Source organism: Sus scrofa, chromosome 1 (assembly GCF_000003025.6).
Source record: "Sus scrofa isolate TJ Tabasco breed Duroc chromosome 1, Sscrofa11.1, whole genome shotgun sequence".
Lineage (NCBI taxonomy): Eukaryota > Metazoa > Chordata > Mammalia > Artiodactyla > Suidae > Sus > Sus scrofa.
The window spans coordinates 107,853,985-107,873,117 of record NC_010443.5 but is presented as its reverse complement, the minus strand read 5'-3'; the positions used below and the strand labels follow the sequence as shown (position 1 = coordinate 107,873,117).

At 41.5% G+C, this 19,133-nt stretch overlaps 1 protein-coding gene across 6 annotated transcripts in view; it reads right to left on the bottom strand.

Moving 5' to 3' along the window:
* The window catches only part of CSNK1G1 (casein kinase 1 gamma 1), a 194,006-nt gene that overhangs the window by 10,937 nt on the left and 163,936 nt on the right, over window positions 1-19,133 (bottom strand). For 2 of the 6 annotated variants that reach the window (XR_002344535.1, XM_021093859.1), the window contains exons 11-12: window positions 11,921-12,031; window positions 3,716-3,822 (exon numbers count right to left, since the gene is read on the bottom strand). Coding sequence is in view for 3 of the 6 variants with exons in the window: in XM_021093859.1 (XP_020949518.1) it covers window positions 3,716-3,822; window positions 11,921-12,031 (218 nt within the window). In the remaining 3 variants the exon portion in view is untranslated. The other 4 variants (XR_002344536.1, XM_005659506.3, XR_002344540.1 and 1 more) reach the window with 3 other exon arrangements.

The following is a 19,133-nucleotide window of genomic DNA, read 5'->3' as shown; positions in this document are numbered from 1 at the left end:
AGCTGGAACTCTGTGGGGGTAAAGGCGAAACAGGAAGAGCTGGGGGGAGCCCCAGGGGTGGCCTTTCCTGGGCAACTTCCAGGAAGGTAGCAGGAGAAAGAGCATACGATTCTGCCTGGAAGAATTCGATCAAACCAAGGCCAGGCCATTTTGGTTCCCATGGAAGACCTACTGTGTTAAGCTAACCTCCCGAATGCTCTGAGGGAAAAAGAAGCCCCTGGCCTTTCTATACATTCGACATGTCTGACAAAGACAGTCAGGAGTTAGCTTTTCCTCTAGAGGAGAAAACAGACGTAAGAGACACTTTTTCTTATTAGGAGATGACTGAGAGTGAGGAGGACCACAGCTGTGGATAAAGGTTTAACTGCCAGAAAAGGGCCAAAATCCCATCCTTGTTAATTCTGAGGGGAAATGAGGTCCACATTTGTTAAGTTGTAACTAAAGCCAGTGGATTATTAAAAATTCCTGTGTTCTTACCATAACAAAAATCAACCAAAAAGCTACCTTGCCTTACTATCCTTCAATCACACTTAAACCAAGTTCATGTGTCCTAATAACTAGAGAAAAGGTAAGTTAGATGTTTATTTTGTTTATAGAACAAAAAACATTTCTCTCCTCCTTTACACAAAACAAGCTGGGTAAGGAGCCCAAAGTCAAAAGCCTGGAAGGGAAGGTTTCACACTACCTCCCTAGTACCCTAGTTGGATCTTTTTTTGCGGGGGGGGGGGGGGTCCCACACTTGAGGCATGTGGAAGTTCCCAGGCTAGGAATCAAATCAGAGCTACAGCTGCCAGCCTCAGCAACACGGGATCTGAGCTTCGTCTGTGACCTACACCACAGCTTATGGCAATGCTGGATCCTTAACCCACTCACTGAGCGAGGCCAGGGATCGAACTCTCATCCTCATGGTTCTAGTTGGGTTTGTCAACCACATGAAGGGAACTCCCTAGTTGAATCTTAATATAGGCAAGAGCCCCCCTTTGTCCACAAGCAGGCTGCGTGGACAAATGGCATCATAGCTATGTGCAGCGAGGAGCTATTTGGGATGCCTTGTGCTTCTGTAGCTGTGACTTCTTCCCATGAAAATGATTAAGCAGATGGACACACGGCTCCTCCCACCCCCCCACCTCCCCCATACATAGAAGGCCAAGAAGAAAAACACATGGCTGTGTCCTGACAGTTCCCTGGGCAAGATGGATTGGTAGCTCATGAAATCACTGGTGAATCAGCACACAAAATGTCCTAAGCTATGAGCTTTTGGGTGGCATCTGGTTGAATACAATTGCTCCCCTCTTGTTTCCACATTGTTCAGAAGGTTCAAAGCAAAGAGGCACAGTGGTCTTTTTTGCTACATGGGGGGATTTTAAACACTCTTTACATCCTAGAATTTAGATTATACCAAAACAGAATACACCAGATTGAAATCTCTTTGTGTGAATGGCTCCCTATCTTATACAAAGGACACAAACACCACACTCACATATACAATTAGAGTACACACTTACCAAAATGAAATGAGATAAATGGATTCAAAGAGAAATCTGTATAGGGCATATTATAGGACCAAAGCCCATTGAATCCTGGTATTCAAGGTAAACTATTAACTCCAGAGCACAGCTTCTAGCCTTCCACGTAGTAGTCACAACACTGAACTGGGAGTGAGGTCGGGTGGGAATGGGTGCAGCCATCATTCAAGCCCTGGCAGTGTTTGGATCAGACCACACTAGTACAGTGGTTCCTAACCTCAGCTACATATCTGAATCACCTGAACTTAAAAAATTCCAGATGGTCAGGCCGTGTCCCTGATAAATTAAATTAGACTCTCTCCGGCCAGGATTCAGGCATTTGCATTTTGTTTTTGGCCACGACCATGGCATGCAGAAGTTCCTGGACCAGGGATCGAACCCAAGGCATAGCGGTGACCATGCCAAATCCTTAACTGCTGGGCCACCAGGGAACTCCAGGCATTTGTATTTTCTAATATGCCCAAGGAGATTCCAAAGTGCAGCCAAGGTTGAAAACTCAGAGGGTGGGAGTACCACACTGTTCATTTGGGAGAATAAAGTTTTATCACAGAAACTGACAAGCTGTCAGTACCATTAAAATCCCCAAAGTCCCTGAGAGGGAGCACATTTTCTCACTAAACATGGTCTCCTCCTGACATTAAAAACTCCCCCTACCCTCCTTATGTATTAGGGCCTTATATTAACCAGGAGAGGAGTATGTAAAGCTGCCCATGGTCAGCAAGGACTCAACTAGAGAGTCCAAGTCATTCCCCACTGCTTTTTATCCTGGGTAGGAATCCTCAAGTCTTGGATTTCGAAGGAAAGGAACTCTTGAAAGCAACGTGAGCTCATCTTGTAGGTGGGCAGCAGAGCAGAGCAGTAGGCAGGGGACAACCATGCAAAGTGAACCGCAAGGAAGAACACAGGTCTGGATTAGCCTCTTACCACCTTTTACTGAGGCATAAACATGTCCTAGCTTGTACTTAGGCTATGTGGGGTCTCAAGAGATCACTTAGGACACAATATCACTATAAAGATATAGTCTGCTTCTGAGAACAAGATACGGGGACAGCCTGAATGTTCTTAAAGAGTTTATACGAAAAGTCACCTATGGAAGACTTGGCAGTAGTTACTGACTTGCAAAGGACTTCTCTCTCCCTACTTCATGCTGTCCTAAAGTTTAAATGTGGATCTGAAGTTAGGATGGGCACAAAAAGGGAAAGAAGTGACAGAAATGCTGCTTTTGCAGCAGAATCAGCAGCTATTTCACCTTCTACCCCATTTTTTAAGAGTTTAAACACAGACCATGCAGAGCAACAGGGGGCTGGTGGTATGGGCAGGGCAAGACATTCACATGCACGAGAAGCAGAAAAGGGAATGGGTAACCTCCTTACTCTCTTGGGATTAGTGTGATTGCCTCTTCTTCTCAACACTTTCATTCACAAGACTATTTTTCTTTCTTCTTTTTTTTGTCTTTTTGTCTTTCCTAGGGCCGCTCCCGTGGCATATGGGGGGTTCCCAGGCTAGGGGTCAAATTGGAGCTGTAGCCACCAGCCTATGCCAGAGCCACAGCAACGTGGGATCCGAGCCGCATCTGCAACCTACATCACAGCTCACAGCAACGCCGGATCCTTAACCCACTGAGCAAGGCTAGGGATGGAACCCGCAACCTCATGGTTCCTAGTCGGATTTGTTAACCACTGAGCCACGACAGGAACTCCCACACAAGACTATTTTTCTTGACTGAAGTATCTGAGTATCTCTGAATTCACAATCATTTAAGTGAGAACAAAATGGCTCGGAAACCCTTGTCAAGGACTATAGACGCAGAGTGGTTAGCCAAGAACCAGAAATTGAATGTGTTCAGCATGGCCCATGGTTTAGATAAGTGGATTTTTCTCTGTGTACCTTAGGGAGAAAGAGGCTACAGGGCCCTGAGGGGCTCATGACTACAAGCTCTTATAACATGATGCTTCTAGTTCATGTCTTTTGCCCCACGGGGACTAGGAAGAGTGACTGTCTTCCCAGAAATCACAGCTAAAGAAGCAGCAGCTTTAAGGTACCATGCAAAAAATAAAATGGTCAAAGGAAGAAAGCTGTGGATACAAGTATGAAGAATCCATTCTGAAATGAGCAGCACACGAGAGGAAGAGACGGAGAAAAGACTTTTCGATCTATAACTCAAGAGCCCCCTTGAAAGATGAACGTACTTAGCTTCTTCCACTACCTCCACCTCGGCATGAGCTGTGATTGGTGCGTTGGAGTGGGCTCCTGTGGGATCATCGACATTCAGCTCTCCATTGGTTGAGCTAACCACCTGAAACAAAAAGACAGAGTATGACAGATGCCATGGCAATAGGGCGCCTCCTGCCAGTGCCAGAGAGGGTCACTAAGGGAGATCTGGTCTCTAGCTTAGGTAACAGCCAGGCAGTGTTTGGAATGTTTATTTTCCTGGGTTAGGGGGCCAATTGTCCTAATTTTAGGGAATGTTCCCAGGCTCATACCATGTGAGAACACAAAATGCAATGATTTAATCATGTAATGATAATAACTTTCATACTGAATGCCTACTCTGTGTCAGGCACTCTGCTACCGTGTGTGTGTGTGTGTGTGTGTGTGTGTGTGTGTGTGTGTGTAAACTGAATCCTCAAAAAATCCTATAAAATAGGTCATATTACTGTCATTAATTCTACTCCTCTCAGTTTATTATACTATAATTATATATACACTCAGTAATGATGTTAAAAAAACTCTAAAAAGGAAATCAATAATGAGCATCAGAAACTATAAGCAATCACACTTTCCTTCAGAAATTTCTTCATGGCTTTGGACCATCGGTTTGAAGTTACTCAAATAAGACTGCCACAACCTCTCTGGTAAAAGGGCAGACGGTAAGGAAACACTTTCCCTTGGAAGACCAGTCTTATTTCAACAACATTTATTTCAGGTTCAATGTCATCCCATTTCTCACTGCTGTCCCCGAACTGTAACTGAAGGCTCTCACTCCTGTCATCTGGTTAATGTGGAACCGATCAGGATTCTCTTGTTTGTTGTGCAGCTGCTTCTGCCACCTGGTTTCATTTCCAGCACATGATTCCTGTTTATGTGGGTGCTGGGAAGTGGGAAAAGGGACCCCGCTGGATAAACCACTCTGCTGTTAAAGACCTTGGCTGAAACATGGAGAGAACCACAAAATAGGATAAATGGTTCAGATATCATATGCCCTCGGGCAAGTAACTTTTCATCTACTTAAGACTGCTTCTTACAGGTTGATGTGAGAATTATACAGGAAAAGGAACGAGACTGTGTCTGGTACAAGACCTGGTGCACAGTAACGGAGGCAGCATAGCATAGTAAACAAAAAATGGCCTCTAGACTTACTCAGCCCTGGATTTGAACCCTAGCTCCACCACTTACTCGGTGTGGGTCCTTGGACAAGATCCTCACTCTTTCGGTGCCTGAGCTTCCTAATCTGTAAAATGGGGAAATGATGCTGCTTACCCAACTGGGTTACTGTGCAGACAATCCACAGAAAGTGCTTCATTAGCCCAGTGCCAGGGTACAGGTAATGGCTCAAAAATGTTCGTGTAACTGTTACTCTCTCTCTACAAATGCTTACTCTTATCTCCCTCTAGATCTGGGTCCCCATCAGTTCATTTGTAAAAAATTTCCTGCATAGTTATAAAGAGGAATGTGGAAGGAAATGGGGGTTTTTTTGTTTGTTTGTTTGTTTTTTGTCTTTTTGCCATTTCTTGGGCTGCTCCCACGGCATATGGGAGGTTCCCAGGCTAGGGGTCAAATCGGAGCTATAACCACCAGCCTATGTCAGAGCCACAGCAACTCGGGATCCGAGTGACGTCTGCGACCTACACCACAGCTCACGGCAACGCCGGATCGTTAACCCACTGAGCAAGGGCAGGGACCGAACCCGCAACCTCATGGTTCCTAGTCGGATTCGTTAACCACTGCGCCACGACAGGAACTCCCAGGAAATGTTTAGTATAAGATGTCTTTGAGGTATTTATTCAAAAAGAGAGGAAATGGCAGACAAGATGAAAACTAGCTACCAGCAGTCTACGCCTACCATGGTTTCTAAACCGTAAGTATTTATTGTTTTTATTAATTATACAAGCTTTAAAAAAATAAAAACAATGGTACACAGTTAATAAAAGAAACAAACATTAAATCTGGACTTACCCATTAGCGACCCAAATTTCTGCTAGTGATCAAATTTAGCATCTGATTAATGGAACCACCTGACCTTATTTATCTCCTGACATGATACAATGAATATTATATAACAGCAGCTACGTAGCATGCTTGCCAAAAAAAAGTTTTATCTGAATCTAAGTATGATGGGAAACAAATCTAAAATGCAGGACATTGTATAAGACAACAAGCCTAGATTCTTAAAAAAAGACATGTCTCAGCCCCCACACCCCTCCTTTTTAAATTTTTAATTTATTTTTAGGTTTTATTTTGACGTTTTTGCTTTTTAGGGCTGCACCACAGCATATGGAAGTTCCCAGGCTAGGGGTCAAATCAGAGCTACAGCTGCCGGCCTAACACCACAGCCACAGCAATGCAGGATCCGAGCTATGTTTGCAACCTACACCACAGCTCATGGCAACGCTGGATCCCCGACCCACATGAGCAAGGCCAGGGATCGAACTCGCATCCTCATGGATACTAGACGTATTCGCTTCTGCTGCACCACAATGGGAACTCCCTGCTCCCCCTTTTTGAACAAAGGGGCTACTGTTACAGATTAAAAGACTAAGAGATTGAGAAATACTGAAGAGGAGTTCCCTCGCAGTTCAGCAGGTTAAGGATACAGCACTGTCACTGCTGTGACTCTGGTTATTATTGTGGCACAGGTTTGATCCCTGGCCTGGTCATAATAATCAAATGCAATATACAAACCCTGAACACTGTAAAATTAATTTTGGAAATGACTGGGGGAAATGTGATATGACTGTACATTAGCCATTATGTCATATTATTAATTTTTAAAGATATGACAACAGTGTTGGTTACATGAGAGAATGGCTTCATTCTTAGGAGATGCAGGCTGAGGTATCTGGGGACAAAATGCACTTACAAATACTTCAGAAAACACTCCAGTTAAAACAAATATGGCAAAAGTCTTAATAATTTTTTCACCTAGGTTAAGGACACACACGGCCTCACTGAATCCCCCCCCCACCACTTTTCCATACTTTTGAAAATTTCAAAATGAAAAGTTGGGGAGGGAATTCCCATCATGGCTCAGCAGTTAACGAACCTGACTAGCATCCACGAGGACGCAGGTTCAGTCCCTGGCCTTGCTCAATGGGTTAAGGATCCAGCGTTGCTGTGAGCTGTGATGTAGGTCCTAGAAGTGGCTTGGACCCTGCATTGCTGTGGCTCTGATATAGGCCAGCAGCTACAGCTCTGATTCATCCCCTAGCCTGGGAACCTCCATATGCCATGGATGTGGTCCTAAAAAGCAAAAAACAAAACAAACAAACAAACAAAGCTGAGGGGAAAAAACAGCAAAAATGAAAAGTTGAGGAGAGAAGGTTAAAAGACTGGAGGACCACAGCCCGTCATGCTAATGCTGTCCTGTTAACGTCCTCAGGCCCCATGGGCTTCTTGGCACATCCTGGCTGCACACTAGTGTTAATGCTGAAAACGTTCTGTGAGCACAAGGGTTAAATAAGAAATCACAGTTTCTTAATAAAGAATTCAAGACTTTGCTTACAGCATATTATTACAGGTCTTGAACTCTCTCATTTCTCCTCACTATGCTGTCAACTGGCCCACAAGCAATGTTCTTGGGTAATCTAAGAAGGGATTATTCCCATTTGACAGACTAGACATCTCATCTGTATCCATGAGTATACACGAATCAGGTACAAGTGGGAACCTTACCACCAGTTGTCTAACCGTATAACTGCACCTAAAATACACATGGGAATCAATGGCAACTAATCTGGGCCCCTAGGGCATTCACTTAATTATTTCAGGTTGGAGATACAGTTTGTCAAACCATCGAACAGTTACCTGGATGTACGGTGTGACAAACACTAGTGTAGGTGACCAAAGAGCTGGATTCCAGGCTTAGCTCTACCAGCAACATTCTCTGTGAGCCCTGCTTTCTAATTCTGTAAGACCAGGCCAGTAACCTTGGTCCTATTTACCTCATAATTACTATGGCAATTAAATATAATGATATCTAGGAAAGGAATTTGAAAAATTGCAAAGACTCTCAGGAGTGTAACAAATTATTAGTATTTGAAACTATCATTTTTATACTCTTCCAATGACTATTTTAGAATAACTTAATTAAGAAGCAAGCATTATGTGTTTACCTGGAATACTATTATTCTGCTGTAATCACTATAAATCTCATTTCCTCTGGTTATATCATACAAGACTAAAGTAATTAATACAGGATTATTCATAAAACAGACTAAGGTAAGGTACTATTTTGAACTTTAGTCCTTAATACTGCTAACATCCCTTTTAAGAGTCTCAGAAATTGGAGGAGTTCCCATTGTGGCTCCGTGAGTTAAGAATGTGACTAGTATCCATGAGGATGCAGGTTCAATCCCTGGCCTCACTCAGTGGGTTTAGGATCCAGCACTGCCACAATCTGTGGCATAGGTCACAGATGCGGCTCAGTTTTGACGTTGCTGTGGCTGTGGTATAGCTGCAGTTTTTTATTTTTTTATTTTTATTTATTTTTTGTCTTCTTGCTATTTCTTGGGCCACTCCCGCGGCATATGGAAGTTCCCAGGCTAGGGGTCGAATCGGAGCTGTAGCCGCTGGCCTACGCCATAGCCGCTGGCTTACACCACAGCCACAGCGACGCAGGATCCGAGCTGTATCTGTGACCTACACCACAGCTCACAGCAATGCTGGATCCTCAACCCACTGAGCAAGCCAGGGATCGAACCTGCAACCTCATAGTTCCTAGTCAGATTTATTAACCACTGAGCCACGACGGGAACTCTGCAGCTGCAGTTCTGATTCGGCCTTTAGCCTGGAAATTTCCATATGCCACAGGTGCAACTGTAAAAAGAAAAACAAAAAAATCTAATATTTTTAATCGTGACTGCATGTGTAACTATTTTAGAGATATTGGTTTAAATATATTATTAAAGTTAGTTTCACTTGTTTCTTTTTATTTTTTAATGTGACTACCAGACAATTTAAAATTACAAATGAGACTCATTTCTTTTAACAGTATTTTTCTAGAATCTGTGCATTTTTGAGGGCTATTTATCTGAAACTGGATTCGCTGGGTCAAAAAGTATGGCTATTTAAGGTATTAACAGGTACGGAGTTCCCGTTGTGGCGCAGCGGAAATGAATGTGACTAGGAACCATGAGGTGGCGGGTTCGATCCCTGGCCTTGCTCAGTGGGTTGAGGATCCAGTGTTGCCGGTGAGCTGTGGCGTAGGTCAAAGACGTGGCTCGAATCTGGTGTTGCTATGGCTGTGGTGCAGGCTGGCAGCTGTAGCTCCCTTTTGACCTCTAGCCTGGGAACCTCCATATGCCTCGGGTATGGCCCTAAAAAGACAAAAAAAAAAAAAAAGATATTAACAAGTAATGCCAAATTACCCTCCCCAAACACTTATAATTCACATTTCAATAATAATACATGAATAGCCTATTTTTAAACTTACAAATTTTTGTGAATGAGAAACTGATATGTGTGTGTGCATATATATATATATATGTTTTAATTGTTAGGTTTTATTTTTATCAGCTATATAAGCATACTGTACAAAGAATCAAATATTTTCACAAGGATTCTTAGGAAAAACAATAATCTCTTTCCCCCAGCTCATCATTTCCCCTTTCTTTATCACTGATTCCTTTGATTTTACCTCTATTCTCTGAATAACGTGCACCTTGATTTGTCATTTTTAGGCAGTATATTCACCTTTTCCATTCTCCCATATAGTTTATACTGTAATTCTGACTACAGCAATCCTTAGTGTTCATATTATAACTACTAAAATCTATTTAGAGCTCTGCCATGGAGTATACCATAGTTATCTTTCTTTCCCTGTATTTCTTGTTTTCCATGGACTTAATCATCTTTTAAAATTTACTTTTATTTAGACTTTTATACATTTTTTACTAATCACTAATTACAACAAACTCTGTCATCTATCTACTTACAAGACATTCTGACACATCAGTATCCTAGTCCTTTTGGTAAAAATGCTCTCAAGGCCTCCTGACCACCTCTGTTTGGGACAGGCTGTCCTCTTCCCCTGGTGTACAGCTGTCATTACAGGATCTCCAAACTTTACTATTATATGCCTTCTTTCCTGGGATGGATTTCTTGTTTCCTGGGTCCCATATTTACTCTTTCTTGGTTTATCCACTCATTTTCATAGCGTACATACTCTTATTACATCTTCATAAAGTGCATGATAAGTAAAATTTTGGGAACCACAGATTTCTGAAAACGTCTTTATTCTATATTCCAACTAGATGTACATTTTGGAAATAACTTCCCCTCAGAGTTTTGAAGGCATTGGTCATTGCATTCTAGTTTCCAGTACTGCTGTTCAGAAATTTGAAACTATACTAAGACCTGATCCTTTATCTGCATGTGACTGTTTTCTCTGTCTAGAAGCTTGAGCTTCGCTTTTGTTCTCAAAGAATCTTGAGCTTCTCTTTGTTCTCAGTATTATGAAAAAAATTTTTTATTTTGTTTTGTTTTTCCTAGGGCCGTACCTGTGGCATATGGAGGTTCCCAGGCTAGGGGTCTAATCAGAACTGTAGCTGCCAGCCTACGCCAGAGACGCAACAATGCAGGATCCAAGCCATGTCTGCGACCTACACCACAGCTCACGGCAATGCCACATCCTTAACCCACTGAGCAAGGCCAGGGATCGAACCTGCAACCTCATGGTTCCTAGTCGGATTCATTAACCACTGAGCCATGACAGGAACTCCCACAAGGCCAATTTCTGAGCCTTTTGATGATTCCTCAGTGTGAATAGGCTCTCAGCTTTCCCCTACATGGGCTCCGAATTCAGTCTTCTTAGGATTCCTAAGTTAATTAATCATTGCCCATCTGCTTTCCAGCTTCTGACATCTGATTGCTGTTGCCTCCTTTTCCGTTTTCTCCATCCTTATATGGATTTATGCCTAAAAAAAAAAATCTCTTTGTCATTCTCCTAGTGTTGTTTCAGGAGGGGATGAGAGTAGATTTATATGTTCAATCCATCATTTTTACCTAGATGTTCCTATGAGAACAGCCTTGGTTTACAAGACAAGGCTATCTCCTAACTTCCTGTAGAAAACGTAGTCTTCAGCGAGTCATTCCATGTAAAGGCATATCCTAAACAAGCAAGCCTATCAAGATGCTTTTATATGTGCAAAAGGCTTGCCCACGGCTTTCTAAGAATTTATACTTAGTAGCATTTTTTTTTTTTTTTTTTTTGGTCTTTTTGCCTTTTCTAGGGCCGCTCCCACAGCATATGGAGGTTCCCAGGCTAGGGGTCTAATTGGGGCTGTAGCCACCAGCCTATGCTAGAGCCACAGCAACATGGGATCCGAGCCATGTCTGCGACCTACACCACAGCTCACGGCAATGCTGGATCCTTAACCCACTGAGCAAGGACAGGGATCGAACCCGCAACCTCATGGTTCCTAGTCGGATTCGTTAACCACTGCGCCACGACGGGAACTCCCTATATTTGGTAGCTCTTGGTTCACCTGTGTGTCCCAGCTAGTGATGTCACTTACCAGGATGTTAAAAATATTCAGGTTAAGATTATTAAAATAGTGACATATATATTAAAAGACACAAGATGTTCTTGAATACAAGAGAGAATAGAGAGTCAAAACAGTCCAAGTGAAATCAGAAATAATTCCCTAAGACCACACACTTATTCCAGCAAGAAAAAAGAAATAGCCAGACTTCTTGGGTATTCATTCATAAAGGGTTTAGTTGGACCAATGAACAATCTCACCTTATGTGCTAAGGCATATATTATCATGGAATGAGTTACATATTCAGTCCTCTAACAAAAAACAAAACAAAACAAAAATGCTTATTTTAAATATTTCAGGTCTTCACAATCCCCAGCCTTGACACTACCACACTTCTCTACCTTGACATTATTTTATGGTCTATCAAAAGTAGATCAAGTTTGTAGGACCAGTTTAACCAGAAATCATACAGATATGCCTTGGTCAATGACAACAACCAGCAAACATCTCAACAAGTGATTCTTACAAGTCCACCTAGGCAACAAATCAGCACACAGATATTCAGCTAACTATAAAAGCACCTGAACCTTGCTATAAGTTTCCATTCTAAAGAAACCTGAGTTTCAGAAGCAAGCCAACATTCTACCAGCCAAGCTGGGAGGGCCAGGAAAAGGCAATAAAGGCAGTAAGTACCTGCACTGATCCCCCATGGCGGTCTGCAGCCAAGTGAGACGTCAGGTATGAGGTATTGGTCTGCCGGCTGGGCTGGATTTCCCACTCTCCTCGGCGCTCTGACGATGCAGTCTGCTCAGGGATTAGGAAGCATGAGAGCAAGATATGGAAGGAAAGGTGAAGCAACAGCAAGCAATAACAAAATCAAGTACATTAGTGTCCCTAGGGGTTTTGCTTTTGTTTTGGATTTTGAACTAACAACTGCTGCAAAGCACTGAGATAAAGACAGCTTGGCTACATTCTTTTCAGCCTAATGAGCCAACACATGACAGTCTCTAGCATACATCCTCACCTAGACACAGAAAAACAATAATCGCCAAAAGAGGAGGTTTGAAAAAAAAATATCAAAAGCTGGAATCACCTTTTAGCTTCCATATTAGTAAAACTTAAGTAGCCAATAAGCAGACCAAATTCAGAATGTTAGGACTGTTGAACAAAGGAATAATCATACTCACAAATCATTTCACTGACTAAAGATCTATCTAAATAGACAGCAGTCAATACAGAAAAATTCCTAGCATTAGGAATCAAGATAATATGCCTTTTCCATGAACAAGGAGCCCACTACTCTTAATATAAATTCCAGAAGACTTTCAACTAAGATAAAATAGGCAGTAGCTTAATATGCTTTTTTATCCAGAAGAATGAACAAAAGCCTCTCTTCAGAAGTAGGTTCACAGGTCAAGAATATGAAATGATGGGGGAGGGAAATAAGGCTATGACATTTTTCAGATTCCTCTAGCTAACATCCTCTAGTCTGAAATTAGAAAAAGTTTAGATATGACTACTACAAATTATTTTCTTCTAGAAAGCAAGAGGCAGATCTTTTCCCAGCAAAAGGAAGGCTTTCAAATCAAACCCTTGTTGGGTTCTGCTTTCACCTTTGCTATCATTCAGGCTCTCTTCATTTCTTCTTTACCTGTTTTTAGATCTCACACTATTCTGATCTTGCTCATATGTGATATTTGTTCAGAAGATTCTGTTTAGGTGCCTCTTCCCCTGTGCCAGATGGCTGAGGAGGTGTTAACATCATGATGTTCAGCTGTAACAGTCCTAAGGCTCTACAAAAATGAAAAATGAGGTGTTGGAGAGGCAGCAGTGAGGGATTAGTAAACCAAATTTTAATTGCTGCTGATATAAACAGCAGCAGGGGCTGGGTTGTAATATTGCTGCTCTGCATGAAAACCAGTAAGGATGCTATAAATATCAGAAATGTTCACAGCCATAAATGTTTATTTTATAAAAAAGAAGAGTGAAGTAGTAGTAGTTTGAAGTTACATTTCACTCAACCTCTTTTGTAACTCATTGACAAGACTTGTTAAAGCTCATCTATAAATCACCAAAAGGACTTTTCCCATTAAAAAAAAAAAAAAAAAAGCATTGTACACCAGCTACAACTTACTCATCTTCTTTATTAATGGGATATGAAGTCATGTAGGTAACAGAACTATAAAAGATCCTGGCCATGGGAGTTCCTGTCATGGCGCAGTGGAAACAAATCAGACTAGGAATCATGAGGTTTCGGGTCTGATCCCTGGCATCGCTCGGTGGGTTAAGGATCTGGCGTTGCCGTGAGCTGTGGTGTAGGTTGCAGACATGGCTCAGATCTGGCATTGCTATGGCTGTGGTGTAGGCTGGCAGCTATAGCTCCGATTAGACCGCTAGCCTGGGAACCTCCATGTGCCAAGGGTGCAGTCCTAAAAAACAAAAACAAAAAGAAAACAAAACAAGCAAACAATCAAACAAAAAAGATCCTGGCCATGTTTTCTGATTTTCTTCAGGGAATGAGCATATTTGGTAAGAAGGCAACTGTATTAACTTGCTTGCTATGTAGACTCTTACAAAAAAAGTTTAGTTGTATACTGCTAGCCACATTTGAGAGAATCAAAGCTACCTAAATATTCCCTACTCCAATTAATTCTGCCAACAAGAGGTTCAGGTTTTAATTTTCCCAAAATGACTGTGGTTTATAACATAATCATAACTGTTTCATAAACCAAAATCCACAGAGCACGTCATTTCATTAATTCTCACTACCGGAGATTTGAGAATATATCTCTAGTATCTTTTCGTGACAGCCTCTTCAGTTCTCTCTAGGACTTTATAAGCTTTCTGTAACATTTAAGTAGATTATTTAAGCTCTGAAACTATTCTACAGAATTGTCAGTTCTCAAAAAATTTAAATGCTCAAAAAATATCCAGACCTTTATAAACCATTTAGTGCTATTTTGAATTCTATGATATATATTCAATGTAATTGCTTCTTTCATGAACATCTGTTTTGCATTTGTTTTTAAGGCAGATAAAATGTACATAAAACACACATGTGCTTTTAAGCTTAAAAAATTCTGGACACCTGGATCAATTATTATGTCTATTTTTACTGAAATACGTGTAAGAAGTCTGGTTTGATGCTACTGTCTGATTCATAAAGCTATGTACTTGTTCACACTCACTCTAGCTAAACAGGTAATTTGTTGAAATAATTAAAGATTTTTGCCTAAACGAAAAGAGCGAGACATTTTTTTCAAAGGCCTAAAAGTCACAGTCCATCTCCATCCTCAAAGCAATGTACTATTTATCTTTCGAAGAGAGAAGGACGCTAGCATTCCAGATTGCTTCATAAATGCTTCCACTGTGACAAGTGAAGAACATATGACAGGACTTTCTGCTGCTCCCCAATACCCCCTATATTCACGGAACCAACAAAACCAAGTGACAGAGTTGAACCTGGGGTGCTGGTTTATTACTTGGGGAATTTCTTCTTCTTCTTTTTTCTTTTTTCCTTTTAGCGCTGCGCCCGTGCCATATGGAAGTTCCCAGGCCAGGCTAGGGGCTGAATAAGAGCTGCACCTGCCAGCCTATGCCGCAGCCACAGCAACACCAGATCTGTGCCACATCTATAACCTACACCACAGTCACAGCAATGCCAGATCCTTAACCCACTGAGCAAGGCCAGGGATCGAACCCGAGTCCTCATGGATAACTAGCCAGGTTCATTATCACTGAGCCACAAAGGGAACTCCAACTTTGGGAATTACTTCTCACCATAATGCTAAACTTTATGACTATTCTTTTCTGGAATTTAAGAGCTTGGACTGGTACCTAGAAGTTGATGTAGTAGAAGGAGTCATTTGCCAGTTTTAGAAAGCAACTGAGTGCCTAGGAGCTAAATGAAACCAAGGAATGTCAACAACTACAGTACTCAGCTAGTCGACCTTCCCTTAAAAAGTATTCTAGGCAATGCTATGTACACAGGGGTTATTATTAGGAATAATCAACACAGGGGCCAGTTACACCAAGCAAACCGGTAGAGGAGATCAGCATGTAAACCTTCATTCTTAAAACTCATCCATGCAAGGTGTCTGTCTAAAAAGCAATCAGGAGCATTCATGGGTAGAAGAGTCATTCAGCAAAATCAATCTCTCTGCATTACTTGAAAGGCAAAGGTCCACATGGAGCATGTAAATCCCCAAAGGCAGGAACGGGAATCTCAAGTAGTGGGAATTCCTTGGGGTAACGCTTTAAAATCTTCAGTTGTGATTGCATTACCTGCATGGAAATGCTTGGTTTACAATCCAGGAGGTGAATGTAGAAACAAAGCAGCAGCAATCCAGCAGAGCATGAATCAAAGGCAAAGCTACAAAAAGTAGTAAAGGGAAAACATAGAAGCCTAGTGTAAAAGTCAAAACCGCATGTGCCTAGGGCAGAGGAAGCGTCTCCTGGAAGGGATTCAAGGACAGAGAGTAGGGAGAATGACACCAACAAGAAGGCAAGGAAACAGTGTGAAAATGCCCCAGATAATCACCTCCATTTATGGCTTGAGAATTATCTCAAATTTTTACCGGAGATAAAGCTACTTTTCTGAAGCAGAAGGTAGGCAAATATCTTCCCCATGTTGTAGCAATCAAATTCCCAAATCCTATTCTTTATTTTCAAATATTAATGTCAATTATATCTATAAAGAACTTTAACCATTTTACTTTTTTTTTTTTTTTTTTTTGCCTTTTCTAGGGCCGTTCCTTTGGCATATGGAGGTTCCCAGGCTAGGGGTCTAATTGGAGCTGTAGCTGCCAGCCTATGCCACAGCCACAGCAAAGTGGGATCCGAGCTGCGTCTGCGACCTACACTACAGCTAACGGCAACGCCGGATCGTTAACCCACTGAGCAAGGCCAGGGATCGAACCTGCAACCTCATGGTTCCTAGTCAGATTAGTTAACCACTGAGCCACGATGGGAACTCCCTATCCATTTTACTTTACGGCTTCTACAATACTTCAAAAGTTGCCATCTATACAGAACATGTTGGCCTCCCACGTCAGTCCTCTAGACTTCACTATAATTATAGTCTTCAATTATAATTAGCAAGAATAGAGAATGAATAGTACCAAAAGGTTAACAATGAATACACTAGATTACATTTTGTCTTAGGACACTTCCAAGATTAAACAAAATTTTAACAGTGTATTAAAAATATTGTATTATAATAAGTATGAAATTTTGAAAAAGCTGGTAATGTTATTACAGTGTTTACTTTAACAAAAGCAAAAACTTCCTTCTATTAAGCTCATGAAACAACCAAATTTCCTAAGCCAGACATGATTATTATATGCAATCTGTCAGCTGTGCAAACAGTGACTTCTCATACTCTACAAACTTGATCAAATATCAGAGATATTTGAAAATCACTGATAACAAGCTGGAAAGGCTTATTTCTTTTTCTTTTTTGGCCACATCCATGGCACATGGAAGTTCCTGGGCCAGGAATCAAACCCATGCAACAGCAGCGACCTGAGCCACACCAGTGACAACACTGGATCCTTAAACTGCCGAGTCACCAAGGAACTCCTGGAAAAGATTATTTCTAAGCCCAATACTATCTAGGCCCACAGAGACAGTAGCATCAATTCTGTGAAGCTGTGAGAAAAAAAAAAATCACAGGAGCCATCCTAGAGGTTTGAAACTCTATTCAAATCCTGCCTGTTCCTACTCAAAATGGCATAAGACACCTCCCCTACAGAATGATGATTTATCTAGGATAGGAATCACTTTCTCATGAGGAGGTGCCTCAGAACACAGGCTATGTGCTGACATACAAAATACTGACCAGCACATACAGACAGAACAAAACGTGTAATATGAAAACAGAAGAAAATGTGTAATATGGAAAAATGAATTAAGGGCAGAGGTGAGCAGCAGAGACCAGGTGACGGACGAGAGAAACTAGGAAAAGGACTGAATTTCATTTTTGCACTTGCTTGTTTCAATATCCCCTTGGAATTAAGGTTCCAGAAATGAGAAGGGACAGTCCTTTCTGCAATGAGCTCTACGCAGGAGGATAGCAGAGCAATCCCTGCACCTGAGCTCCTGTAGATAGCAGGCAGCAAGTTAGGAAATTACACACAGGTTCAGCAGAGGCAAATGACCTCTGAGCAAACTCATCTGACCTCTAAATCAGCAAACTCTGAATCTCGCTGAAAATAAAGCAGTACTCTGTAAAAGGAAGGGAATGGTGAATTCATAGATCTTTTTAAAAAGCTATGAGACTTTAAAAAATAACAATGAAGGTATTCATTTTATGAAGATTTCTGACCATCTACTTAGCAATCTGGCCAAATCTCCCCTCTGGAAAAGCTATGCTTAAAAGAAGCTTCATTTAGTAAGTGCCAGAGTGCTAAACCATAACATATTTTCTGAGGCTATATACTCTTTAAACCTAATCCCTTGGAAACTATACACAAACAGAACAGAACAAATCTGAACCACTCTTAATGGGGCATATCTTCTTTAGAACTTGATATGATTTCACCCTTTTAAATTTTGTTGTTTATATTTCTTGTGTTTATAAAGTACTGAGCTTATTTATTTATTTTTGCTTTTTAGGGCCACACCTGTGGCATATGGAGGTTCCCAGGCTAGGGGTCAAATTGGAGTTATAACCACCAGGCTACGCCACAGCCTCAGCAACACGGGATCTGGGCCTCATCTGCAACCTACACCACAGCTCATGGCAACGCTGGATCCTTAACCCAGTGAGTGAGGACAGGGATTGAATCCACATCCTCATGGATACTAGTTGGATTTGTTTCTGCTGTGCCACAAAAAGAACCCTTGAGTTAGTTTAAATATGGTCCTTCTGGAAGGATGATGGATCAGCTTTACTGATCTCTGATGATATTTTCGTGTCTAGTCAAACTGGAGAATCTGTAAGTGAACAGTTCATCTAGTAGAAAATTACAAAGGATAAACTCTTTCCTTTAAACATATGCTGTTCCTATAAAAACAAATATGTAATATATGAGGATTCAATATTATCACAGGTGGGACACCATTTCTAGTAGAATTGAATAATTCTTAGTGGCCATTATAACTCTTCCCAACCTCAAAATAGATCTGTTCTCCCTTACCTTTCAGACCAAGTATACCTTCTTCAAATGCCCACAGAAAACCCATCAGATAAAAGGGGTCAATGGGAGAAAAAAGGAAACTATTAAAACCGAATGAAGTTCCCATCGTGGCTCAGTGTAAACGAATCCGACTAGTAACCATGAGGTTGTAGTTTCAATCCCTGGCCTCATTCAGTGGGTTAAGGATCTGGCATTGCTGTGAGCTGTGGTGTAGGTTGCAGACACAGCTCCGATCCTGCGTTGCTGGGGTTGTAGTGCAGGCTGGTGGCTACAGCTCCAGTTCGACCCCTAGCCTGGGAACCTGCACATGCTGCAGGTGCAGCCAAAAAAAGCAATAAAATAAAATAAAATAAAATAAAATAATAAAATAAATTGAACCAGGGTAGTACATATTTGTGTAGCATATACCTGAATAAGGATTGTCACAAGCTTAGATTTAAAGTTCTGAAAGGAAGTGTCTTGCTGCATGCACATCCCAGTCAGTGTAACATTCTATATTTAGTGTACCTGCATAAAACCGCTGACAGTGACATATACTGCACCTTAATATGAGCTATCTGGATTCTGGCAGGACTTACTTCCTGATTGAATTTGACCAGAGAATGCAGGGGAAGCTCTGCCAGGTAGAAACAGGCAGATCTATTAAGTTTTCGTTGCCTTCCTGATGGATATTGATGCAGAGTTCTTTAAGAGGAACCTGAGTCATGGCAACACTGATTATCTCTGGAACTGGGAAAGGACAAAAAACAAGGGTAAAATGACAGAAA